At 39.8% G+C, this 27,662-nt stretch overlaps 1 protein-coding gene across 1 annotated transcript; it reads left to right on the top strand.

The window, feature by feature from the left end:
• Nucleotides 1-1,681: 1,681 nt before the first annotated feature.
• FRRS1L (ferric chelate reductase 1 like) lies at nucleotides 1,682-27,662 on the top strand. The gene is made up of 6 exons (XM_063451880.1): nucleotides 1,682-1,808; nucleotides 6,938-7,136; nucleotides 12,181-12,265; nucleotides 17,029-17,167; nucleotides 17,468-17,714; nucleotides 25,342-27,662. Exons 2-6 carry the CDS (start codon nucleotides 6,947-6,949, stop codon nucleotides 25,512-25,514), a joined length of 834 nt encoding a protein of 277 aa, XP_063307950.1. The 5' UTR covers nucleotides 1,682-1,808; nucleotides 6,938-6,946; the 3' UTR covers nucleotides 25,515-27,662.

Below are 27,662 nucleotides of genomic sequence, written 5' to 3'. Positions count from 1 at the left end.
TCATGGGCAGGGCCGGCCTTAGGCCTTTAGGCGCCCTGTGCAAAAATTCTTCACAGCGACCCCCCCTCCCCCATCCATGTATAGTGTGTGTGTATAGGAGTGTAGTGATTGTATAGGTGATTTATTAAATTAATAAGGATTTAAAAACAAATATTCATTCCTCCTTTCCTGTTGTTACCTAGTTGGGACAGGGGCATGCTGATCTGAATCTGGTCTGCCCCTCCACTGAATGCAGACCATGCGTAACTGTCTCGCAAGCAAAGTATGCCACATAATACTGTGAAGATTTTTCGCACAGGGCACCTAAAGGCCTGTGGCCGGCCCCTATCTAGTGTGCTGCCCCTATCTAGTGCGACTGGGGTGTGCTGCTCCTACCTATCACTCACTACAAGAATATAGTATAAAGACAAGTCTGCGCTACCAGGCAAATCAAAACATGGTACACCCAGATGGGAGACGAGTTATAATCCATCAACACCTGCGTATTAAACTGTATTCTTGTAGACAGGGCCGGATTTTCCTATAGGCTAACTAGGGTTCAGCCTAGGGCCTCAAGATCAAGAGGGGCCTACATTCAAATTGTTAGCAAAATTAAAATTACACTATTCTAAAAACAGTGAACACTAAAACACTGAACCGAAAATAAGGAGAAATTCTACGCATATGATATGACCAGTGGCGTACTAAGGGGTAGGCGCGGGGGAGGGGTCTCCCTGGGTGCCACTTACTAGGGGGTGCCCGGGGCAGACTGCAAAGCCCCTCCTGCCGCGATCGCCGAGACCGGCAGTCTGCAGCTCCGCAATGTGCAGAGCTGCAGACCATGGATCTCGCGTGCACTGCCCAATCAGAGTGTTGCCGCGGGTTACCACAGCAACGCTCTGATTGTGTCTCGCGAGATCCATGGTCTGCAGCTCTGCGGAGCTGCAGACCGGAAATGAGGGACACCGGACCACTAGGGACCCCACCGGACCACCAGGCTGCCCCCACTGGACCACCAGGGATTTAAGGTAATTTTTTTAGTCACCCCCATCTCCTCATCACCCCTCCCTCTCACAATAACCCCCTTCTCCTCATCACCCCCCTCCCTCTCACAATCACCCCCCTCTCCTCATCACCCCCTCCCTCTCACAATCACCCCCCTCTCACAATCACCCCCCCCCTCTCCTAATCACCCCCCTCCCTCTCACAATCACCCCCCTCCCCTCATCTCGACTTTTTTAAATTTATTATCCATGCCACATTTTTTATAAAGGTTACTACCAATCACAACATGTTTCATTTAACATATTGATATATATCACAGTAATGATGTATTTTATTGTCTCTCATGTAATTTACAAACTTAAAAATGGGAGGTGAAATGGCCTCATAAGTGGAATAGCCTAGGGCCTCTTTTCATATAAATCCGGCCCTGCTTGTAGAAGTAAAATTCTTAAAAAATTGTGAATGTGCTATGTCAATGTGTATGTGTGAAGGAAATTGCTACAAGTAGGAACTTGGAATCTCTCAAAAGATGTTCTCCAGGCTTCACATTTCTATGTGATCGTTGTGATGTTAATCATTTCGACTAGGAAACACTCAGTATTTCTATCCTGCAACGCTGTCAGACACACATTGCCCTTTTAAGAAATCATCAGTGGCGCGGCCCCTTTAAGAGTTTGCCTTTAGCAGAGCACACTGGGAAGGCTGGTCGGTGTGCGGGCCTTCAAGAAAGAAAACGGGTTGTGTGTGTAATGCCTGGCTAAATCCAAACACCGAGAAGGGATCCTGCCTGGCCCCCAGAGAGAGAGCTGGTCTGCTCGGTACAGGTAGTGAGGGCATGGGCTGTGTGAAACATAGCAGGTACGATGCTATGCGATGAGGATGCGAGAGCTGTTTCAGCATCATCACCGCTCACAGCTAGAGCCAGCGTGCCAGTGATGTGATGGGAGACATGGGATTCTAATGGAAGACGAATCCTTATCTCATTGCATTAATCTTTGGCCTGATAGGGGGTTCACATTAATTTAGAGCTAGCATCTCAAAGTACACTAGAGGGGGGTTATTAATATTGTTTTTGCATAATAACTGCAATTAAAGCTATAGAGAGAAAATGGAAAGGCTTTGTGAAATGAACGCTTTTTTTTTTTGCTCTTTTTTTTTAATCTGTATTCTCTTAATTACAATGAAAACATATTTATGTTAAGCATTATCGGTTACCCAGGGTTTCTCAGGTGTTTATTTCTTCCTGATCTTACATCTTGAACAAAGTGGCTTTGATCATTTCATTAAATTGAATTGAATTAGGTATTTTAATGTAGCAATGTAAATTAGTTTGGAGAGTAAATGCATGTGTAAATATGTGTTTGTGTGATCATATCAGGGGGGCAGGGTATTTTTTTAGTTTTTGCTTATGGTCAGTAAGTATGAGAATGCAGGAGTGTATTTGTGTGGAGAGCCAGTGCATGTTTGAATGAGGAGATGTGTTTATGAGTGTATTTGAATGCAGGGGCAAATTTGTGTGCAGAATCGATGCATGTGATGAGTATTTGTGTGGTGGGTCAGTACATGTATGCTAGAGTATATGTTATTTGCAAGAGTGTATTTGAGTATATATATACACTATATATATATATATATATATATATATATATATAGTGAAGAAGATGATTGTACACAAGCCTGGGCCAGTCATCCGGGGCAAACTGGAGAAATGGGCAGTAGCCTGCGATGCCAAGGGCCAAGACCACAGTGAAGATTAAAAGTCCAGCCTATATAGGGAAGGCACTAATAGAATGCCAGCAAAGAGAAGCTGTAACACTAACTGACTGGTAGGAAAATCAATCATCTTCTTCACTAGCCAGACCAGATGGAGGGTCCAGGGAGGGTGTTGTCTGCACCTCCTACTGCAATTCTCTTCGAATTCGTGACAATTCTCACTTTTGGGACTAACACTGTTTGACTTGTCTTACAAACAAACAAACACCATCACTCACACACTCACTGACTAGCCTTCTAAACACAAATCTGCACACACACCTGCATTTACACATTCTGTACTTATATACTGTTGTATTTGCACACAATCACGTACACTGCATTTGCGCAAATTGAATAACATGTTTGCATTTACACACACCTACAAATACATTATTGTGTTTACATGTACATTGACACACCACAAAAATACACCCTTATATTAACATACATACACTACATACATTTGCACACCTGCATTCAAATATACAGACACGTAAAAAGACACTTGAATTCATACCATTTTCGACTACAAAATACAGAACCTTGCATTCACACACTGTAAATATTCAAAATCCGGTGAGAAGGAAATAAGAGACAAAGAAGGTGTTAGTTGGTGTAAGGAGAAACACAAGGGGTTGAGGGAAGTAAGGAGAGGCACACATGGGGTGATTGGTGAATGGAGAGACACAAAATGTTTTAATGGGGTAAGGATCCCTTTCTGGTATGTGTTTATGAATGCATGGATGTACAAGGATAGAGGATCAGAATGAGCAAATGCATGAAGTGTCTTTTTGATTGTCACTGCCCACAGGGCCGGATGGAGCTGCAGCTCCATGCCCATACCCATGGAATAGGCCCAGTGATTAAAAAAAAAAAAACAACAACTAATTATAATTATTTTATTTTTTTTACACACTACTCTTAGGGTTGCCACCTGACCGGTATTTTACCGGCACAGCCGGTATTTGAGGCTTCCTGGTGTGACAAATTGCACTTCACCACTGGGTTTTGGAGAGGCCTGCTTGCCAGCCTCTTGCCCTGTGACTATGGCCCCTGGGGTGTATTGCCTTTTATAAACTCTATTTGTGCATATTGGATTCTAAAGCACTGTTTCTGCCCCTTTAAAAAACGATTGGAAAGGATTTGCACTTTCGAAGTGGCACTTTTAAGTGCCATTTTAATTCAGTCGAACGCGTTCAGCTGTGTTTGGTCGTCGAGTTCATGGAACTCAAATCGGACACGTGACGGCACGAACACAGCTGAACTTTAACTTTGACGTGAGTCGGACGGCGTTCGACAATTTGAACACCACTTTAACTTTTCTATTTGCACGAACGGCCCCCGTTCGCTCTTTAAAACAGAATTTAGTATGGAAAATAGACCGGTCGCACAGCCAAATTCTCTGGAAGTGTTTCGGGCATGAAATCATGCTTGCGGACGGTCAAAAGAGACTTCCATGGAACTTTTGAACCCCTGCTCCGATCTGGGTGATTTTTGGATATGTTGTTCGCCCAGATCAAAGCTATCCAGAGATGTATAATTTGTGATATGTTTGAGTTTTGGGTGTTTCTGAACTTTGGGTAAAAATTTATATTTTCTGCCTGTGGATAATTAAGTTATTCCATTAGCTAGCTTAAAGGGACACTATAGTCACCTGAACAACTTTAGCTTAATGAAGCAGTTTTGGTGTATAGAACATGCCCTAGCAGCCTCAATGCGCAATCCTCTGCCATTTAGGAGTTAAATCCCTTTGTTTCTTAACCCTAGTCACACCTCCCTGCATGTGACTTGCACAGCCTTCCATAAACACTTCCTGTAAAGAGAGCCCTATTAAGGCTTTCTTTATTGCAAGTTCTGTTTAATTAAGATTTTCTTATCCCCTGCTATGTTAATAGCTTGCTAGACCCTGCAAGAGCCTCCTGTGTGTGATTAAAGTTCAATTTAGAGGTTGAGATAGAATTATTAAAGGTAAATTACATCTGTTTGAAAGTGAAACCATTTTTTTTTCATGCAGGCTCTGTCAATCATAGCCAGGGGAGGTGTGGCTAGGGCTGCATAAACAGAAACAAAGTGATTTAACTCCTAAGTGACAGTGAATTGAGCAGTGAAATTGCAGGGGAATGATCTATACACTAAAACTGCTTTATTTAGCTAAAGTAATTTAGGTGACTATAGTGTTCCTTTAATTATATCACAGGCAGAGGGGAGGGATTGCTGACTGTATGTGGGAGTGTTACTGTGAAAATTATTGTTCCTATTGGTTTGTGTCCCTTTTGTCCCTGTGTTCCATTAGGTCCAGGGGGTGTGCCTCTGGCCTGAAAATGTATATAAAAGAAATGCCTTTGTGCTCAATAAACCAGACCTTCTTACCCTCAACTCGCAGCCTTGTCTCGTGTTGTAGGGAACAGCTATAACTGCTATATCACTGCTAGCTCTTGTAAGAGCTCTCTTCAGCTATAAAGCTATACTCTCCTGGAGGAGAGGTCCTTCCCACACGGTCCTGGATCCAGAGGTTGGACCAGGGTGGGAAGGAGATGGCGAGACCCCAACCAAGCTACGGTGGTTCATGGAGTCTGCGATGGGCACTAGGAGCATCGATTGACGGACGGTCCGTCACACCTGGCCGTGCTGGTATTGCAGTTATACCGGCAATACAAATGCATGTATTTTTGACAGTATAAATAGAGATTACTCTGCAATACCATCACCGGTCAATAGGGGTCGCTGTGTGTGGAGAAAGGAAGGGATAGGAAGTTACAGCATATCCCTGCGTCTCACTAGTCACTGATACGCAGGGGAGCAGCTACACAGCAGAGAGAATCCAGACAGCAGCTTCCAACCTGCAGAGACAGCCTACAGTTTAGGTAAGTTAGAGATAGGGGAGACATGTGGAGACTTGGGGAAACTGGGAGACTTGGGGGACACTGAGATACTAGGGGACACTGGAATACTAGGGGGGCACTGTGAGACATGGAGACACTGTAAACCATGGGAACGCTGAGAGACTTAGGGATGCTGGGAGACACTGAGACATTGGGAAACTGAGACACAGTGTCCCCATGTCTCCCAGTGTTCCCTAGTCTCCCAGTGTCCCCATGTCTCTCGGTGTCCCCTAGTGTCTCAGTGTTCCCATATCTTACAGTGTCCCCTAGTCTCGCAGTGTCCCCCAGTCTCCCAGTGTCTGTGTCCTCATGTCTCTCGGTGTCTCAGTGTCCCAATGTCTCTCAGTGTCTCAGTGTCCCCATGTCTCCCAGTGTACCCTAGTGTCTCAGTGTTCCCATGTCTCTCAGTGTCCCCTAGTATCCTAGTGACATGGGGACACAGACACTGGGAGACATGGGTAATTAGTGTGTTATGGCAGTAAGATAAAGTTGAACGGCTGGAGGTAACTGTTGGGTACGTGATTGGATGGATTAACATTCTAGGAAATGGCACAGTGGGCATAACAAAATAATAATGATAGAGGCAGGTGCTGTGGGAACCCACTCTCCATTCTTTTCTCAACATTAACCCCACCCTCTATCCTAAGTCTGCACTTAGCCGCGACAGTTTAGCGTAAGATGAAGGCTGAGATGGACTGGTACTGTGGGAAAATAGTAATCATGTAAGGGGGGCTGTGGGGTATCAATATCTATGATTTTTATTGTCTTCTCTTGACATTAAACCAAAAATCTTCAAATGTACTCTGTCCATTTTACAAGCGACACAACATTTGTTTATATCAGATCCTCTAAGAAAGAATCTGGCATAGTTCCCAGACTTGAACTCTGGACACTGTCTATCACTTCTGTTCTGAACTACACAAATTAGTTAGACCAGCTGGGTATTCTAACTGTTGGAGCCCAAGTGAGCTAAATCATGTGTGAGACCTCCTAAAAGGGAATCATCAATAGCAGGGGCGGGCAATCTTCTGCCCTTCAGATGTTATGGACTACATCTCCCTTGATGCTTTACTAGCATTATCACCCTAAGAGCATTATGGGAGATGTAGTCCAAAACATCTGGAGGGCCGAAGATTGCCCACCCCGATCTATAGGGTAATCTATAAAACTTTTGCCCATTCTCAATGAATGTCTTATGTTCTGTTGGTGTTTAATTAAATGGCTCTGAAATTTTGCAAGTTTTTAGAAAGCAACATTTTCTGAAACCTACTTTAACTTGTATGCCATAAATCTCCCCTTCATTTTTGTTTCTTTAGTTTAGTGCCATGATTCTGTGGTGCCTGAGTTTTGGAGCTGGCCTATTCATTTTTGGGATCACAACTGCAAGCCCTGCAGATGAAAGTGCCCGGGGAAGCCGCACAGACCAGAGTGATTCAGCACTAGATGAAAAGCACCAGGATTCCTATGGCACATTTGCATCTGAGTTTTATGACTTGCGATACCTCTCAGAAGAAGGTCAGGAAAATTTTTCTCACCGAAATCTTTCCATTATCACAAATACTACTGACTGATCAATAACTGTTATTAACATTACACGATATATAACAAATACATTTACAACTACTAAATACTATAAATACTTTTATAGTGGGTAAGGTGGTTGGCTGACAGACTGACAGGGGAGGGGTTAAGATTGGGTATTGAGGTTGGCTGGCAGGGAAGAGGTTAACAGTGGGTAGTGAGGTTAGCTGGTAGGGAAGGGGTTAACAATGGGCATTGATGTTGGCTGGCAGGAAGTGGATAACAGTGGGTAGGGAGTTTGGTTGACAGGTGCTGGATGATTTATTACTTGCATTATAGGGAGGGAGAGGAGCACATATGGGCTCTATCCTTGTCTCTGCAGTGCAGTCTGTGCTGTGTGCAATCCTTATGCATTCCTTACACTACAGAAGGCATGTCTCTATTTTCATTGGCTGCAAAAGGCATGTTTCTTTTACAGATTGTGAATCAGGAACATGTTTGCCCACATATTTAGGCAGCAGAATAGTGTGCAAATTTGACACCTGTCTGTTTAAAAGGCAAGACCACAACTTTCATGCCTGCACTTTCACCTTGAAAAGGACTCCATACAATGTGTTCTGAATGTCCAGGCATGGATATTATCCATTCAAAATACAGGAATGTTCTTAAATCGCAGTATGTTCGTTGTATGTGAGGCCAGTATCAGTGAACCATTAGTTCAGAGCTCTGCTGACTAGCGATTGATAAATGAGGTACGCAAATACAAACGTAGAAAATGCAGAGTAATGTTTTAAAGTGAAATATATATACAGTGTGTGTACAGTCAGGTCCATAAATATTGGGACATCGACACAATTCTAATCTTTTTGGCTCTATACACCAACACAATGGGTTTGAAATGAAACAAACAAGGTGTGCTTTAACTGCAGACTTTCAGCTTTAATTTGAGGGTATTTACATCCAAATCAGGTGAACAGTGTAGGAATTACAACAGTTTGTATATGTGCCTCCCACTTTTTAAGGGACCAAAAGTAATGGGACAGATTAACAGTCATAAATCAAACTTTCACTTTTTAATACATGGTTGCAAATCCTTTGCAGTCAATTACAGCCTGAAGTCTGGAACGCATAGACATCACCAGACGCTGGGTTTCATCCCTGGTGATGCTCTGCCAGGCCTCTACTGCAACTGTCTTCAGTTCCTGCTTGTTCTTTGGGCATTTTCCCTTCAGTTTTATCTTCATCAAGTGAAATGCATGCTCAATCGGATTCAGGTCAGGTGATTGACTTGGCCATTGCATAACATTCCACTTCTTTCCCTTAAAAAACTCTTTGGTTGCTTTTGCAGTATGCTTTGGGTCATTGTCCTCTGCACTGTGAAGCGCCGTCCAATGAGTTCTGAAGCATTTGGCTGAATATGAGCAGATAATATTGCCCTAAACACTTCAGAATTCATCCTGCTGCTTTTGTCAGCAGTCACATCATCAATAAATACAAGAGAACCAGTTCCATTGGCAGCCATACATGCCCACGCCATTACACTACCACCACCATGCTTCACTGATGAGGTGGTATGCTTTGGATCATGCGCAGTTCCTTTCCTTCTCCATACTCTTCTCTTCCCATCACTCTGGTACAAGTTGATCTTGGTCTCATCTGTCCATAGGATGTTGTTCCAGAACTGTGAAGGCTTTTTTAGATGTTGTTTGGCAAACTCTAATCTGGCCTTCCTGTTTTTGAGGCTCACCAATGGTTTACATCTTGTGGTAAACCCTCTGTATTCACTCTGGTGAAGTCTTCTCTTGATTGTTGACTTTGACACACATACACCTACCTCCTGGAGAGTGTTCTTGATCTGGCCAACTGTTGTGAAGGGTGTTTTCTTCACCAGGGAAAGTATTCTTCGGTCATCCACCACAGTTGTTTTCCGTGGTCTTCCGGGTCTTTTGGTGTTGCTGAGCTCACCGGTGTGTTCTTTCTTTTTAAGGTCCAAACAGTTAATTTGGCCACACCTAATGTTTTTGCTATCTCTCTGATGGGTTTGTTTTGTTTTTCAGCCTAATGATGGCTTGCTTCACTGATAGTGACAGCTCTTTGGATCTCATATTGAGAGTTGACAGCAACAGATTCCAAATGCAAATAGCACACTTGAAATTAACTCTAGACCTTTTATCTGCTCCTTGTAAATGGGATAATGAGGGAATAACACACACCTGGCCATGGAACAGCTGAGCAGCCAATTGTCCCATTACTTTTGGTCCCTTGAAAAGTGGGAGGCACATATACAAACTGTTGTAATTCCTATACCGTTCACCTGATTTGGATGTAAATACCCTGAAATTAAAGCTGAAAGTCTGCAGTTAAAGCACATCTTGTTCATTTCATTTCAAACCCATTGTGTTGGTGTATAGAGCCAAAAAGATTAGAATTGTGTCGATGTCCCAATATTTATGGACCTGGCTGTATATATATATATATATATATATATATATATATATATATACCAGACGAAGGCAAACCTTTAGTAATATACTATCTTGAAGTCCATTGGCGTGCTGGTACTATTTTTTTTAATTGAAATGTGTATGCTGCCATATTCTGATTGTGTTATTTGTGAGTGCTACAGTTGCTTTGTACTGTTGTAAAAGTGTGTATGTGGACTGTTATATCGTATATGTTCATAAGTAGTTTGTGGTATTGTGTATGATACCTATGAATGTGGGCTGTATATGGAATTGTGTGTGTGGATGACATGTCACATTGTCTGTCCAGTGGGGTGTATATGTGGTGTGTCTGCTTGTAGTATTACATGTGAAAGTCAGCTTGTGGGCTTCTGCATGTGTAAGTGAATTGTTAGTGGTGTTGTGTTTGTTGGAACTGTGTGTGGGGGTTATTTGTATTATTTGTAAAAGGGGAGGCTTCTTCTGCAGTTCTGTTTATATTTCTCATTGTGCATTGCTTCCCTAGGGATCTGTGGGGACCAGGCTGGCTAGATACAGGTCAAGGGCAGGAGCAGCGATTGCCTGCTCTACACTATAGTGTCTCCTCACTATTTAGATTCAGCCCCCCAAATAAGTTTAAAAAAAGAAAACAAATGTTTTATCTAGCACTGGAACTCCCGCTGTGCAGTCACCTGCTCCTCCTCTAGCGACGTCTTCTGGCAGGCATTACTTTTTTGTTATCTTGTTCAATCCAGTGCTCCTCATAGAGAAGCACTGGGGACTAGAAGTGCATGCACAGCAAGCGCTGCAATCCTCAAATTGAATGCTCTCTTCGAGAAGCATTCAGAGGAGGTGACGTGTGTGAACTGAGTATGACTTGGTTCTCACATTGCAAGTACCCTCTGGTGGCTGTCACTAAGACAATTACTAGAGGTTCATTTAGCCCTGCAATGCAAATATTGCCATAGCTTGCCATATGTAACATGTTTTACACTGCAGAGTTAAATCTAGAGTAAAAAAACTATGCAGTCAGGGTGCCTTTTGTGGTCCTTTAAATTGCGGAATGTTAATCCTAATTTCATCCACATAATATAGCCACTGATTTAGGAGGGACGGCCCCAATTTTGGGCCCAAGTCCCTCTGTCCCTCTTTTCTATCCTTAATGTCCCTTTTTTTTTTTTTTTTTTTTTATTAACGCCATACAGTGAGGGAAAAAGTATTTGATCCCCTGCTGATTGTGAACGTTTGTCCACTGACAAAGAAATGATCAGTCTATAATTTTAATAGTAGGTGTATTTTAACAGTGATTTGCATGTCAATGAGTGAAATAAGTATTTGATCCCCTAACAATCAGCAAGATTTATGGCTCCCAGGTGTCTTTTATACAGGTAACAAGCTGACATTAGGAGCACTCTCTTAAAGGGAGTGCTCCTAATCTCAGTTCGTTACCTGTATAAAAGACACCTGTCCACAGAAGCAATCAATCAGATTCCAAACTCTCCACCATGTCCAAGAGCTGTCCAAGGATGTCAGGGACAAGATTGTAGACCTACACAAGGCTGGAATGGGCTACAAGACAATCTGTGGAAGGAGCTGAAGGTTAGAGTTGCCAAACGTCAGCCTCGAAACCTTAATGACTTGGAGAGGATCTGCAAAGAGGAGTGGGACAAAATAACTCCTGAGATGTGTGCAAACCTGGTGGCCAACTGCAAGAAATGTCTGACCTCTGTGATTGCCAACAAGGGTTTTGCCACAAAGTACTAGGTGGAAAGAGGTCAAATACTTATTTCACTCATTGACATGCAAATCATGTTATCATTGTTATTCTGTCTCTCACTGTTAAAATACACCTACCATTAAAATTATAGACTGATCATTTCTTTGTCACTGGGCAAACCTTAGAAATCAGCGGGGGATCAAATACTTTTTTCCCTCACTGTATTAGTGTTTGAGTGCATTACAGAATTTTACATCAATATGATTATATTAACATTATTATTCTCATTATTAGCATTAATAAAACTTATTTCGCAGTGCTTTACAATATTATAAATGGGGAAATTTAACAATACATGAGACAATTACAAAATGTTACATGAACAATAGCCAGATGCGGACTCTGCTCAAATAAGCTCACAATCCAGAGGAATGTAATCTAATGCTCACAGTAATGTGTCTTTAAAATGCAAGAAATCTATTAAGAAATCATTCTATGTAAATAACGTTGTTCTTGTTCAAAATTACATAAATAAAAATGCTGCTGTTTGCTCATTTGAAATGTTGGGAGATCTGCAATAGTAGTCTCTTTGTATGAGTCTAAGGAATCAAAAGTTGGTGATACTTTCAGTACTAGGTGGTACTCTTAGGGTTAGTCACTGAAGTGAGAATTGTTGGGAATTCTAATTGAATTTAAGGTCAAATTGCAAAACCAGAAAATTTGTCCAAATGAGCGATGCTTCCAGTTCACCTACTTTGGCCTTAAAAGGGAAATTCACTAGGAATTTCTGACATTTTTCACTTTAGTAAGTAACCCTGGGAATTATAAATATTTGTTGGCTGATATGTCCCAGCATAAATGTATACTCTTTCTTTTTCAGGTTACCCTTTCCCTACAGCTCCTCCAGTAGACCCATTTGCAAGAATACGCATAGATGATTGTGGCAAAACAAAGGGATGCTTTAGGTAAGTATAAGCTAGGTATGCATTTTGATTTGTGATTTTCTTCTCTACCTCTTGGCTATAGAGCTGCCATGTAGAGATGATTTCTATAAATAACGCATAAAGAGTATCTCTCATGATTTTTTTTCTAAGTGAATTAGATTGAAAAGCAAAGGTGTTTTTCTGAAATGTTTCAGAATTAATTTCTCACTTCACACTTGTGTTGCTGTGCTATGCAGGAATAGTTAAGATATGCAATGCTTCCTGGAGGTTTTAGTTGAATTCCCATAAGATTTTTCAGAAGCCACTATTACAGTGATTTGTTTTAAATGCACACATAGAATGTGTAGGCAGTGGAATAATTATAGGATACTATAGTGCCAAGCTGTATTCCTGGCACTATGCCTCCCTCTGCCTTTCCCCTCCCTCGCACCCCCACCCTGGGTGATAAATAAAGAGTTTAAAAAACTTTATTTACTTATTTAATGCCAGTGCTGACGTCCATTGGCACTGGGTTGCGGCTCCGCATCCTCCAACTTCCTTCGATGGGGGCGCTAATGCGCATGCGCAGCCTCCTTATAGGAAAGCATTTAGGATCCAGGAAGCACCTGGAAGTATCTCTGGAACTGCAATATTTTACATTGCAACACTAAGTGCAATAGGGACATTGCGCCCAGACTACTTCAAGGAGCTGAAGTGGTCTGGTTGCCTATAACACACTTTGCCTCTGGCTTATCTCAAAACACCATATTTTATGTGGTTTTATATGGTTTATAAGTAGTTTCCACATAAAAAATGGTTACTGATCACTACCTCTGATGAGATTAAGGACCCTCTATGAGGTGCTAGCTATACTATAGCTGTCTCTCCCCTCCTGTTCAGGTCTTTAACTGGATGTGTATCTTCAACTCTTTTCATCAGAATTTCTCTCTCAATCTTTCTTTTCCCCTTACCTTATGTAGCCTTGCAATTGTATCCATTTTTATATTGTGTAATATTATCTTATTGCTTTGGTTCTATGTTATCTTTATTTATGTTATCTTTATTTTAAAAAGTTATACAAAGAAAATATATTACAATGAACTCACCCTACAACTGTTAACTTAGCCTAATAGTTACTACATAGTAATAGACAACTTGTTTAGAGAATACCTGAAGCCATCCTGATTCATTTACCTGTGGTTAAGTAGAACGTTCCTCAATGTAGAGTGTGATCAAAATCAACCTGGGGCTAGGCAGGATGTCAGTTTGGGGTCCCCACCAAGAGCCCTGGGCTTCCCCCTTCACACATAGTGTCCCTCCCTGTGCCTATAGAGTGGCCAAGCAGGATAAGCTGTGGCTCTGCATTTCCTTCTTCAGGTAAGTTGACCTCCATTGGTGTTGATTTGTAGAGGATAGAATATAACTCTGCCTCTTGCAGAGTCCGTGCCAAGACAGCCCTGAAGAAGAAGTGCAGAGCCAGTGCAACTTCAGCACAGTCACTCTACAGTGTAAAGTGATGGGCAAATTTAGACTTGTGCATTAAATTTCAGTCAAATTGCAATTTGAATTTAGTCGATCGGCTGTTAGTCCAAATTCCATATCTCCGAATTACCATGCAGACATATAGCTAAGAAAATGACTAGTGCGATGGCTGACCATTTTCGTTTAATTCCGTATTTGGAGCTCCGCCCATGGCACCAACAGTAAAAAAAATGACTAATTGGGGAAAAAATGTTTGATGGCTATGGCACAGCCACTAAATGTCGATTTTATTCACAGATCAAATGAGAAGATATCAATAGAGGGGAAAAAGTAGGATCAGTAAAGAAAAACATAATATTTTTATATATAATATGTACAGATCTAACCAAAATAACGACTGCTTCAAGTGTTTTCCCCAAATTCAACTGAAATATCCTCTTATAATGACTTCTCCAGTCTCAAAATTATTCAACAATTATTCAACCCCCAGAATAGAATCCCTCCTAACAGAACAAATATGCAAAAGATGTGTTGTCTTAAGGACTTCATTAGTTGCACCAGGTGTACTTGAGCTAGAACACTTGAAATACCTGAACTAGCTAGGGGTTTGTTTAGTGTCACGTTTGACTACAATGTTAAAAATATGGCTAACGCAAAAGAATGAGAAGAGAAGAGATCATCGCCCTTCACAAACAAGGAACAGGATAACAAAAGATAGTGAAGGCACTGAATGTGCATAGAGACAACACTGAAAGCGTAGATCACAAGTTCAAAGTTGAAGGAACAGTGGTTACACTATCTGCATGGGGTAGAAAAAGGAACCTATCATTGGCTGCAGTGAGATTTCTGAGAAGGCAGGTTGTGAAAAACCCTTGAGTGACTGCAAAAGACCTGCAGCAAGACTTGGTGGCAACAGGTACTGAAGTTTCAGTGAACACAATAAGGCATGTACTAAACGCAAAAGGTTTCCATGCCAGACATACAACACTTCGGACCCAAAAGCACAAGAAGTCAGCTCCAATATTCTCAAAATCATATAAATCAGCCACAGAAGTATTATGATTCTGTTGAAACAAAACTAGAACTTTTTGGCCCAATGGACAAACAGTATGTCTGGGGAAAGAAGAATGAAGCATATGCTGAGAAGAACACTCTGCCTATAGTTAAGCATGGTAGTGGCTCAGTGATGCTCTGTGGCTGCTCTGCATTCTCTGACACTGGAAACCTGCAGCGTGTGGAAGGCCAGATGGCTTCACTGAAGTATCAGTAAATCCTAGGAGAAAGCATAATGCCGTCTGTGAGGAAGCTGGAACTTGTGGGTCATTGGACCTTTCAACAAGACAATGATCCCAAGTATACTCAAATTCCACTAAGGCTAAGTTGCAAAAGTAGTCCTGGAAATTTCTACAGTGGCCATGACAGTTACTTGATTTGAGCCACATTTGATTTGAAAATCTCTGGTGGGATTTGAAGGCAGCAGTTGCAGCACGCAAACCCAAGAATATTACTGAGCTGGAGGACATTGCTCATGAGCAATTCCTCAGGAATGATGCCAGAAGCTGGTACCTGACTGTGCATCTTCTTTGTTGCAGGTCATAAGAGCAAAAGAGTGATCTACTAAGTACTAAACATGCTTGCCATTAAGGGGTTGAATAATGTTGAGTTTGGTGAACTCATTATAAGTTGCATTTTCAGTTGATTTGAGGAAACCATTTGAAGCTTTCATTTTGTTGAGCTATTTCAATTGCTTTTGGTAAAAAAAAAAAAAGAGGGGAAATGGGGCAGCGCTAAATAACAACAGGGTAGAAGGCAGCACACCTAAAATGGGAAATTCTCTCCAGAAACCTTTAAATAATGGCAAAAAGACAGGGATAAAGGGTGCACCAAAGGGTTAGAGATAGAGGTCAAATTAGACAATATATAGATATGACAATCACGGGCAAAGAAGAAAAAATTATAAAATCAAACATAGAATGGAAAGGCAGATAAGAACCCCTGACCTTATTTTATAATAGCCTTATGCCTATCCCATGCATGCTTACCCCTTTAAGGACACATGACATGTGTGACATGTCATGATTCCCTTTTATTCCAGAAGTTTGGTCCTTAAGGGGTTTAAAGTCCTTCAAGTTTCTTCAAATGTGGGAACTTCCCCACAAGTTGCTCCCGCTCTGCTCTGTATATTTAGTGTAGATGGTATAAACCCCACCTGGTTTTCTTGGTGAGATCCTCACTGGAGAAGTAAAAACAGGATGCCAGGTAATAAAAATAATAAAAGCAAAGAAAAAGGTGTATGGCACACTACCAGAATAAAGTAGCCAATGAACCTTTATTAATACATAGTAAAACCCATCCACAACACGTTTCTCCCAAAATACAGCTTTTTCAAGTGATTATCAAACATATAACTGGAAATCACAGTCTTTTATATGGTGTAAACATGATAATTTAGAATTTGGCGGGTAAATGACGTCTTAGTCACATGGTCGCGATTGTGACCAAAATGCTATTGTTAAAATAAAATAAACTGTATAGTATATGATATATTAACCTATAAAAGCAAATAATATTAACATAAATAAAAAAACGAATACTAAAACGTTAAATAGAGGAGAAAAGAGAAAGTGGGCGTGAAGGGGGAATGACGAGCCAACGTCGGCACTTAGGAACATTTCCTTTGTGTACCTTTTTTTTTTAAATGTTTTTCTAGGCTCTATTTATCTTCTTTTATTCATTCTCCTTCTTTGCCTGTGACTATATATATTTATATTATATTGTCTAATTTCACCTCTACCTCTTACCCTTTGGCACACCCTGTATCCCTGTCTTTTGTTTGATTTGTTCATTGCAAATTGCTGAAAGTTTGTACATTTTGACAGTAAACCAGATTTTCAATGGTGGTTGAACAATTTGGATTCCAGCTGTAATATATATAGAATTCCTGCTTCTCCTCTTTTCCCTCTATTGGTTACTTTTTCTCACTTGATCTGTGAAGTAAATGGTGGGAAAATACACCTATCAGTGTACTGCAAAATATAATATTTATATTATTCATATATTTTACTTACCGTTTTCTAGTGCCAAGATAAACTTGGTGCTACCTGGGATAGAAAGCTGCATTTTATGACGTTCAGCTTCCTCATTGACATCAAACGTCACATAACCAAGTCAAACTTTCTCGTTGCAGTAGATGTGCCTCTAGTGGCAGGAGACCTAGACTACTTAATTGAGATGAAGTCTTTATTAACAATTTAAAATGTGTTTGATGATTGCTCACTGAGATGCAACTTGTTTACATCAGTCTTTGTGCAATTATATTTCAGATATGGCAAACCTGGATGTAATGCAGAAACATGTGATTATTTTCTGAGTTATCGAAGAATAGGTGCAGATGTGGAATTTGAGCTGAGTGCTGACACAGATGGCTGGGTAGCTGTTGGCTTCTCCTCCGATAAGAAAATGGTAAACGTAGAGGAATTTTGTACTTGATATTGTCCTTAGTCTATCTGATTCGTCTCAAAATGTATAGTAATTCTATTTCATTAACATGCAATATATGATTCCCTCACTTAATTACATAATCCATAGCATCTTTCAGAATAAAATATGTATTTATTTTAATGAATCCTATTTGACAAATGGCTTCTATAGCATACATTAACTTCTATGTAAAGTGTGAAATAGGCAGAATGAGGCTGAGAGAGGAGACTATGAGAGTACTGTATTGGCATTTAGTATGTTACTGATTTGTTGTCTTTTCAGGGAGGGGATGATGTCATGGCCTGTGTGCATGATGACAATGGAAGGGTTCGGATTCAGCACTTCTATAATGTTGGCCAATGGGCTAAAGAGATTCAGAGGAATCCAGCCAGGGATGAGGAAGGGATTTTTGAAAACAACCGTGTAACTTGCAGATTTAAACGTCCTGTGTATGTACCCAGAGAGGACACTATTGTGGATTTGCACTTGAGCTGGTACTTTTTATTTGCATGGGGTCCAGCTATTCAAGGTAAGAGCTAATGTACAGCACTATGAATAACCTGTGGCAGTATTTGTGTCAGACTACAATTATATGAGGGGGAAAAAATAGCCATATTTTCAACAACAGTCTATGATGATATGTTTAAATGTAGAATGGAAATATCACCTAATGCAGTCTTAAAAATGTCCCCAGATTTTCCTTTTTAATTTATATTACTTATATAAGAACATTTGCTGCATATAAAACCGCTCAAATTTAACATTTTAGGCCAGTATAGCAGTTTGCGAAAGTCTGTGTTCAGTTTGGTAACTTTGCCCTTACTTTTGAATTTACTTTGAATTAAAGGGACACTATAGTCATCAGAACAACTACAGCTTATTGAATTTGTTCTGGTGGGTAGATTTATTATCTTCAGGCTTTTTATCTTCAGGCCTAAAATGCATCCAAACATTCAGTATCTCCTCCTTCTGCATGCAGACACTGAACTTTCCTCATAGAGATTCATTGATTCAATTCATCTTTATGAGGAGATGCTGATTGACCAGGGCTGTGTTTGAATTGTGCTGGCTCTGCCCCTGATCTGCCTCCTTGTCAGTCTCAGCCAATTATATGGTGACGCATTTTGATTGGATCAGGCCACCACTTCTGATGATGTCAGCAGACTGCTTGTTTTTCTGAGGCAAACATCATGCGGAGCTTCAATCTTGAATACAAGTAACATTTTGCTATATTTATGGAGACATGAGGGGCCCATGGGGGCTAGATTGTGGTTTTAACACTTTAGGGTCAGGAATACATGTTTGTGTTCCTGACCCTACAGTGTTCCTTTAAGCCATTCTCACTTTAATGAATAACCATTGAGGGTTAAAGTCACCTTAGATCAGAATACAAAGTAAAATTGAGCTATTTTGAGCTAAATGTTAAAATTATTTTTTAATTCACCAGAATTCTTGACAAGTCTCACTTTAGTAATATTGTAATAAATTATGTCCCTCTTACATGGTTATTTCTGTGTACAAAGAAAGCACACAGACAAGTGTTCTTCGGCACTTTGGGACTTTGGGACTTTGACACTTTGGGACTTTGGGACTTGGACACTTTGGGACTTCGGAACTTCAGGTCTTCAGGACTTCGGTTAGGGGTAGGGTTGGGGATAGGGGTAGGGTTAGGGTTGGTTTAGGTGTAGTTTAGGGGTAGGTTTAGAGGTAGGGTTAGGGTTACCCTACCCTAACCCTACTCCAACCACTACCCCTTACCCTACCCTAACCCTTAACTCTAACCCTAAACCTAACCCTACCTCTACCCCAACCACTAACCCTACCCCAACCCTCTCCTGTTTTGCCACTTTTCAGAAATCCGAAGTACTTCGACACTTCGAAATTCGGCAATTCGGTTCGGTTCGGCAATCTTAAAGGGACTTTATAGGCACCCAGACCACATCTCAAGGCAAACAGCTACTAGCGACGTTTCTCTAGCTGTAACCAAGTTAAACTCGGTTATGGCGCAGATTACTCTGCTAGAGAGCATTTGAGTGGTGCAGTGTTTTGCAAGATCATCCCTCTTGAAAAAATGTACCTTTTAAACCCATGCAGGGGGAGCACCTACATATGTAAGGGAACATCGTAGCATTAGGAATACATCTCCTTAACCCCTTAAGGACACATGACATGTGTGACATGTCATGATTCCCTTTTATTCCAGACGTTTGGTCCTTAAGGGGTTAAAGATGGCCCTCCTTTTTAATGCAAAACCTTCCTCTGTGAATGATTCCTCATTTTGTATGCATATAGAAGAAAAGAGAAACCAGCATATATTGTAGTATATTTAATACACCATGTGAGGGAGGATTGATAAGAATCTTACTCACATATAAGATAGCTTTTCTGGACTAGCTTTCAGCCTATTTCACTTTTCCCAAAATAGGGTAATATGACGTTAACCCCTTAAGGACCAAACTTCTGGAATAAAAGGTAATCATGACATGTCACACATGTCATGTGTCCTTAAGGGGTTAAACAAGAAAATGGGAAAAAAGGTGCTCAAAGTGACTGTAAAAAAAAAAAAATAGATGCACAAAAATGTAGTGAGGTGAATCCCACTCCACACATAGACAGCGTGTTCTTAAAGGGGTGATGCCTCCCTTTACACTCCGCAATATCCACATACACTGAATATCTTGAGATTAATACCGTATATACTCGAGTATAAGCCGAGTTTTTCAGCACATTTTTTGTGCTGAAAAACCCCAACTCGGCTTATACTCGAGTCAATAGTCTGTATTATGGCAATTTACAGGATGGAGGGAGCTGACAGGAGCTGCAGGACAGATAAGTTACAGCTCTGACAGCCCCCACAGCCCCTGTCTGTATTATGGCAATGTAAATTGCCATAATACAGACTATTGAACTGCCAATGATGGACCACCCCCCACTGAACTGCCAATGATGGACCACCAGGGAAGGAGAGCCCCCCCTCCCCCCTCCCTGCCATGTATCAAGCAGGGAAGGGGGGCTGAAAAAAATATATAGTAATAATAAAAAAAATAATAATAATTAAATTAAATAATAAATAATAATAAAAAATAATAAGAATTAAATAAAAAATAATAAGAATAAAAAAAAAAAAAAAAAAATTGCCCACCCCCCACCAAGGCTCTGCAACACACACACACACACACACACTCTGCACATACACCCTGCACTCATACACACACTGCATTCATACACACACACTGCACTCGTACACACACACTGCACTCGTATACACACACTGCATTCATACACACACACTGCATTCATACACACACTGCACTCATACACACACACTGCACTCATACACACACACTGCATTCATACACACACACTGCATTCATACACACACACACTGCACTCATACACACACTGCACTCATACACACACTGCATTCATACACACACACTGCATTCATACACACACACTGCACTCATACACACACGCTGCACTCATACACACGCTGCACTCATACACACGCTGCACTCATACACACGCTGCACTCATACACACACTGCATTCATACACACACACTGCATTCATACACTCACACTGCATTCATACACACACACTGCATTCATTATACACACACTGTAAATAAATATTCAATTAATATATTTTTTTTAGGATCTAATTTTATTTAGAAATTTACCAGTAGCTGCTCGAGTCAATATGTTTTCACAGTTTTTGGGGGTAAAATTAGGGGCCTCGGCTTATATTCGGGTCGGCTTATACTCGAGTATATACGGTAAATTCTTTATGGCAGCATACACAGCATTTAAAAACTTAAGCAGATTACTCTCAATGGTGGTGAGACAAATGGCATTTTCCGAATCCCACTTTAACGCTTAAGAGTTCAAAGACCCACTTATATCTCTGCGTGTAGCATCCACTGCTCACGGACAGTGTTCCACGTTGGAGGTTTGGAACTTTGGATTAATGACAGTTGCCTTTTAGTTATTTTTTTGTTTGTTAATTTAGTAGAATTACTTCCACTATCTTTAAGCAATTCAGTATTTTTTATAAATATTGTGTGGGGACACTGTTAAACCAATTAATCCTCGGATACCTGGTAGTTTCCTATTGCTTAATGCTGACCAGGATGTGTTCTAGGTGTAACGGTCCACCTATAAACAGCAAATAATCTTTCTGTATACCCTTGCATAGATTCCCTTCTCGTTTTAGCACAGTTGCTAAAAGCAGAATGATGATTATTTTCTCCAGATCAGGAACTTTTAATCATTCTTTGGTAAGTGGTTGTTTGGTTCTAGATTCCATAAACACCGGAGGTAGCAGGCATTCTGAGTGTCTATACTGCTAATTATTACATCAAAATTACCCAAATACTTTAAGTTTCTATTTATTTTTTCTTAATATTACATCTAATAGATCATCATCCAAGTTTGTACATCACGGTTGTTTGCCAAGTGCAACAATCTGAGTACTATTTAATGCCCTGGTCACAATAGTTTCATGTAGTACATGTCCTTGTGCTCTGTAGAGACTAGAGACATTTTTGCAGGAATACTGCACTTAATATCTCTTTCAGTATTATTAAATAACTCCAAGTTCATTGCACACACATCTCCGCAATTATTTCCCACCCCATGTTTTGTAGCAGCAGAATAGTTTCTCTTCATTAGTGGACATTTTAGATCATTAATTTGTGTTATGCAAAGGGAATGGTCAGCCTCTTTGGTGTTGCAAGATGAGATAACTCTGCATCTTTCATCCTTTCTGTGAGCTTCTCATTCACACTGCATATATAAATCTTGGTTTTCTTGATGCAGCTGCACACTGCCTGCAAACAAAGGAGTAGCATTTTGTGCATACATTGGCAGGAAGTATAGACCTGTAATTAAAAAAAAATAAAAAAAAGTCTTCCCATTTTCTAAAACTAATTCTATCCACCTCCATATATCTCCCTGACTACCCTAACCCCTCAAGCTCACTGCTTTGAATGACTTTAGAATTTGAGCTTTTTTTATTCACAATCAGTCTGTCTTCAGAGGCTTTAGCCTTCAACTAACAAATATTGCCTGCATTCACTCCTTTCTAACTCAGTATACAACAAAGGCACTTGTGATGATCATTTCCCAACTTTACTGTTGTGACTGACTACTCAAGGGTGTTCCAAATAACCACACTGCCGCTATTCAGTTTTTATTGAATTCTGCCACCAGGCTTATATTTTTGACTCACAGAATACACAGTGCTAATCAACATGGAATATATGCAGAATGGGCAGCAACCCAAGCGAAGGAAATCCCTCAAGTCCTTCACTGGATCAAATACAACACAAAAAAGATGGAGTAGGGCTGCGCCAATACGAATAAAATTGTCTTAGAAAGGCTAGGAGGTCTCGTTACAGTAGCAGTAGATAGTCAGGGAAACTTGATAAGGCGTATTCTCTTCAATGGGAATGGATACATCTCAGGGTGTTAGTTCGTATATATGAAACAGAGAAGAAGCAGAAAGCAACCAATAGTGCAGTACGTCTAGAGTCCAAAAGTGCAGTAAGTAACAAGAGAGTAGAGAACTCTTATCTTTTTGACTGACTGCTAATCCCACACCTCACCTCTTTGCCCATAATTACATTGGCTATTAATTTGAACTGGTGACACCAATTTACAGAGCAACTTTCTACTTGTTTCCACATTGCTAACTCTCAGTTTTCACAGGCTGGCGCATTCCTATGGAATTCCCTAACCCCTGTCATTCTATTCTACCCTAACCTCCAGTCCTTTAAGAAGTCACTGAGAACACACCGCTTTAGGAAAGCATTCATCCTTCCTTGGTGACGCTTCTCTCATTGCAATTGCCTTTCAAAAGTCCTTCACTTCAACGGCCTGTTTACTGTTTCTCATTTCACTCTTTAGTTCTTCCATACACCACTTTTACTAACTTAATTTGACACAGGTATCAAACCCACTGATCCCTGCGTCCCTCTATTCTTCCCCTTATGTTTCTTTACGCCTTCCTCAAAGATTGTAAGCTCGTTTAAGCATGGCCTTCTCCTCTGTCAATATTATTTTGTATGTCAATTACTTGCTGCCAAATATCCCAGTTAAGAGCTGTGGAATGGGTGGTGCTGTATAAATACTAATAAAAACATAAATAATAATAATGCATATAATGTTGATGGATAGGATGCTTCACTTTAAATAAAGATTTTTTTTTTTTAATTTTTTAAATGCAACTTCATTTCCTTCACTTCCTTTCCTCATTTGACTATCCCTCTGTATTAGCAGAGTTTTCTTTTTTTTTCTGCAATAGCTGTACTATCTGGAGAAGCTCCCTTACAGATTCTAAGTGGATAATTCTTACAGTCACTGCTCATATGTGCAGCTGCAGTTACAAAAATTTAAAATGACTTACACATAACCAATAACTACATTCATAGTTTCCATGAGGGAAACTCTTGTCAGCTGGGTCTTGCCGTGGTCTACAGCTTTTAGAAGAAAAATTCGAAGCTGACATCTGATGTGTATGGTTTACATGATGTATATAATACTATATTTGAATCATCTTGGCTGTTCTGCTGAGAGCCGTATCTTCTCTCATTTTTTAATGCATTACCGATGCAATCCATTAAATTGTGGGTCCAGCTAGGATTGTCCGTTAACAAGATATTTTATATATCTTTCCAGAAAATAATAATTATTGCTGAAAGTGACAAGTTTCATTTTAACCTTTAACGATTCTTTAAAGGAGCACTATAGGGTCAGGAACACAAACATGTATTCCTGACCCTATAGTGTTAAAACCGCTATCTAGCCCCCTTGGCCCCCTTTGCCTCCCTAAAGATAGTAAAATCTTGCTTGTATTCAAGTCTGAAGCTGCTGCCTCTGCCTGTGAACTTCCTCTGACATCATCAGAAGTGGTAGCCTGATCCAATCAAAATGCTTCCCTATAGGATTGGCTGAGACTGACAAGGAGGCAGAGCAGGGGCAGAGCCAGCACAATTCAAACACAGCCCTGGCCAATCAGCATCTCCTCATAGAGAGGAATTGAATCAATGAATATCTATGAGAAAGTTCAGTGTCTGCATGCAGAGGGAGGAGACACTGAATGTTTGAATGCATTTTAGGCAGCCATGACCCAGGAATAATCTCTAACAGCCATCTGAGGAGTGGCTAGTGGAGTTATCACTAGGCTGTAATGTAAACACTGCATTTTCTCTGAAAAGACAGTGTTTACAGCAAAAAGCCTGAAGGTAATGATTCTACTCACCAGAACAAATTCAATAAGCTGTAGTTGTTCTGGTGACTTGGTTCTATTAAAGGGACACTATAAAGTTAAAATATTGTCCTTTTGATAAACATTAAAATTAGCATGTACCTCTGCTGCTTCACACATCACCTAATAGTTGATCAACAGGTGTACGCTGTAAGCATCAGTACATATCCCAGCTAGGGAACAGTGGATATCATTCACAAAGTGGTTATCATTCTGGTTGCAGTCTCTCGCTGCTGAAGCATGTTAATATAAATTAATGACAGAGGTCTGCAGTATGAACTGAATCTTCATCACATTTTAATAAAAATCTAATCTTGTTGAATTTACTTGAATGTCCCATCCACCTATTAAACAGTGCTGCTTAGTTTGTTGGCACTTTACTCATAATAAATAATGAGAATGATAGCAGAGAGCGAGTGAGCAGTGCACTGTTAGTTACCAGTGTACAATACATGCATCATTGTAATAGAAGGCAAATATCTTCAACCTTACAATCTGCTTTGTTTTGGTATGATATATTTTGTATTTGTTTATGTTAACTTTGGTTTCTGTTAAAAAAACACCTCAGTAATGATTTAGGAATATTTTGCAACTGGAGAAGTCATAAATTGCATTTTCAGTTAAATTTGGGGAAACCACTTGAAGCATTTGTTGTGTTGAGCTATTTCAATTACTTTTGTTTGATTTGTTAATTGCAAACAGCTGAACGTCTGTACATTTTGACAATAAACCTGATTTTCAATAAGGGTTGAATAGTTTTGATTACAAGTGTATGTGTTCAGTGTATGCTATAGAGTTGACATCAGACTTCCCATACTTACTGATAATATGCAACTTTTCTCCTGTTTACAGAATTTAATTTTTATCTTTTGTAAACCCCTTTTTAGGCTCTATTACACGTCATGATATTGACTCGCCTCCGGTCTCAGAGAATGTAGTTAGTATTTACCGATATGAAGACATCTTCATGCCATCTGCAGCCTACCAGACCTTCTCCTCCCCTTTCTGTCTTCTACTCATTGTTGCTCTTACATTCTACTTGTTGATGGGAACACCATAATGCATTGGATCTGACATAATGTGTAGACATTTTCATGCCAATCTATACTGGATTACCTATTTACAGTTTTTTTCCAGAAGTGAGTTTACTTATGTTATCAGTATTGATATAAGAATATTCTTTTAGTCATAGATGATATGTTAAACAAACAACAACAGATACTCATGCAGTGGGCCAAAATCCAGAAATTTGTAGAAGAAAAAACTTGCACGCTATTGGTCTTGCTTATTCTTCCATGCAGTATTTAAGCTGACTGGTAGTTTATATAAGTGGGTCCTAAAACAGAACTTTCAGATAATCATTTATTTTCATTTGAAGCCAATTTTTGGGGATTCTTATCATCCAAAGTAAGTTTATTTTAGGTCCCATCTTGTATATTTGGATGAAACTTCAAAGCCAGCAGTGTAAATAAGTTATCATAAAAGTATTATTCAGTACGTTACAAAAATATACACACAGTTTCTATTTTTATAGGGAAATATAATACTAAATACAGATTTATTGTAGAGACTTTGGAGCGCCAGCAAACTATACCAACTTTCAAATATAAAACAGATTGGAAATATACTAAACTTGCAACAATCACAAATATATATAAATCGCATTAGCAAATACATGTAAAACAAAAACAAATGGTATTATGAATGTATTGAAATGTACATTCATTCATGAATTCTGTCTCTTCTCGGATCAATGATTTCCTATGGGGGATTTTAAGACACTGTACGTCCTCATGCAAAGCATGAGGACGCCCAGAGTTGTTCCACTGAGTTAACAGGAAACAGCAGGAAGCGCCTCTAGTGGCTGTCTGATAGACAACCACTAAAGGCAGGCTTAACCCTTCAATGTAAAGGTTGTAGTTTCTCTAAAACTGCAATGTTTTACATTGCAGGGTTAAGGGGACAGGGATAATTAAAGGAGCTCTTCCCGGACCACTTTAAGGAGCTCTTTCCAGTTATGACCTACGCATAATTGCATCTACATGTTAGGTAAGTTAGATGACTTTGAAAAATCAAGATTACCTGTTACTGGAAAAATATAATGTTTACCAAATATCCAATTCCACCTTTGGTTGCAGGTGTAACTGAAAGGAATATACACTCATGTCTCAAAATCTATTTGTAATCTACAAACATTTTTAATATGATGAGAGCAAAGGATTACTGGATATATTACAAAGTATACTGAGAAAGAAGCATGAAACTTTGATGTTGCTATACCCTTAGCATATCCTGGAATCATATATGGGATGAATAGTTTATTTTCACAATATGTGGTAATGTAAAATTCTGCTAGGCATTCATGACGAACAATATGTAAATAAAATCACCAAACAGATTACAATATAATTCTATTATGTTTTTTATGATAGAGCCATTTTAAGGAAGCTATTATAAAGGTGAATGGGAAACAGATGTTTGTCTGTATAAAGTCACTTTATATATGATCCAATTTGTATGTGACATGAACATAAAACGTCCTCTCACACAGACCACAAAGCCCCAGGACGTACTTGAAAACAAGAGTAATCTGAATGTACCTTTCCTGGTTAAATACTTTGTTATTATTATTATTTTAATGTGCTATGCCTTTGTGCACATATATTAATAGATAATGAGGATAATTAGTGGGCCCAACTATGTAGTTTAGGGTGACCAAGTCTATATTTAATTTGACATTTGTACTATCATTTATGCTTCAATATTAAAACCATTTATGCCCTGTTAGATCACACTAGCATGTCTTTTAGCATGTATTTTCAAATATATGAGTTTGCATTTTGCATCCAGCTATTAGATGCAACACAACTTTAAGAAAGGTATTGTTCCTAATGTAACTTCTTACTTAACCATAATGTTTCGAGCAGGGGAGGCCAAAAGGTAGATCCCCCAGATGTTGTAGAACTACAACTCCCGCGATGCTTTGCATGTCTTCAAAACACATTTAGTCTGACAAAGCATGGAAGCTGTCATTTTAAAACATCTGGAGACCGCTAGCTTTAGAGCTTCCTGCAATCGTGTATTTGCCATTAGCTATGACTGCATTTTAACATTGGTGCCAACTTCACAAAAATAAAATGCTAGGCATACCTGATCAACGTTCTGTTTGCTGAGTAAGTATTCTGAGATCTGTTTATCAGATTTAAGC

Source organism: Pelobates fuscus, chromosome 4 (genome assembly GCF_036172605.1).
Source record: "Pelobates fuscus isolate aPelFus1 chromosome 4, aPelFus1.pri, whole genome shotgun sequence".
Taxonomy (NCBI): Eukaryota; Metazoa; Chordata; class Amphibia; order Anura; family Pelobatidae; genus Pelobates; species Pelobates fuscus.
This window is presented reverse-complemented; position numbering and strand designations above follow the sequence as displayed.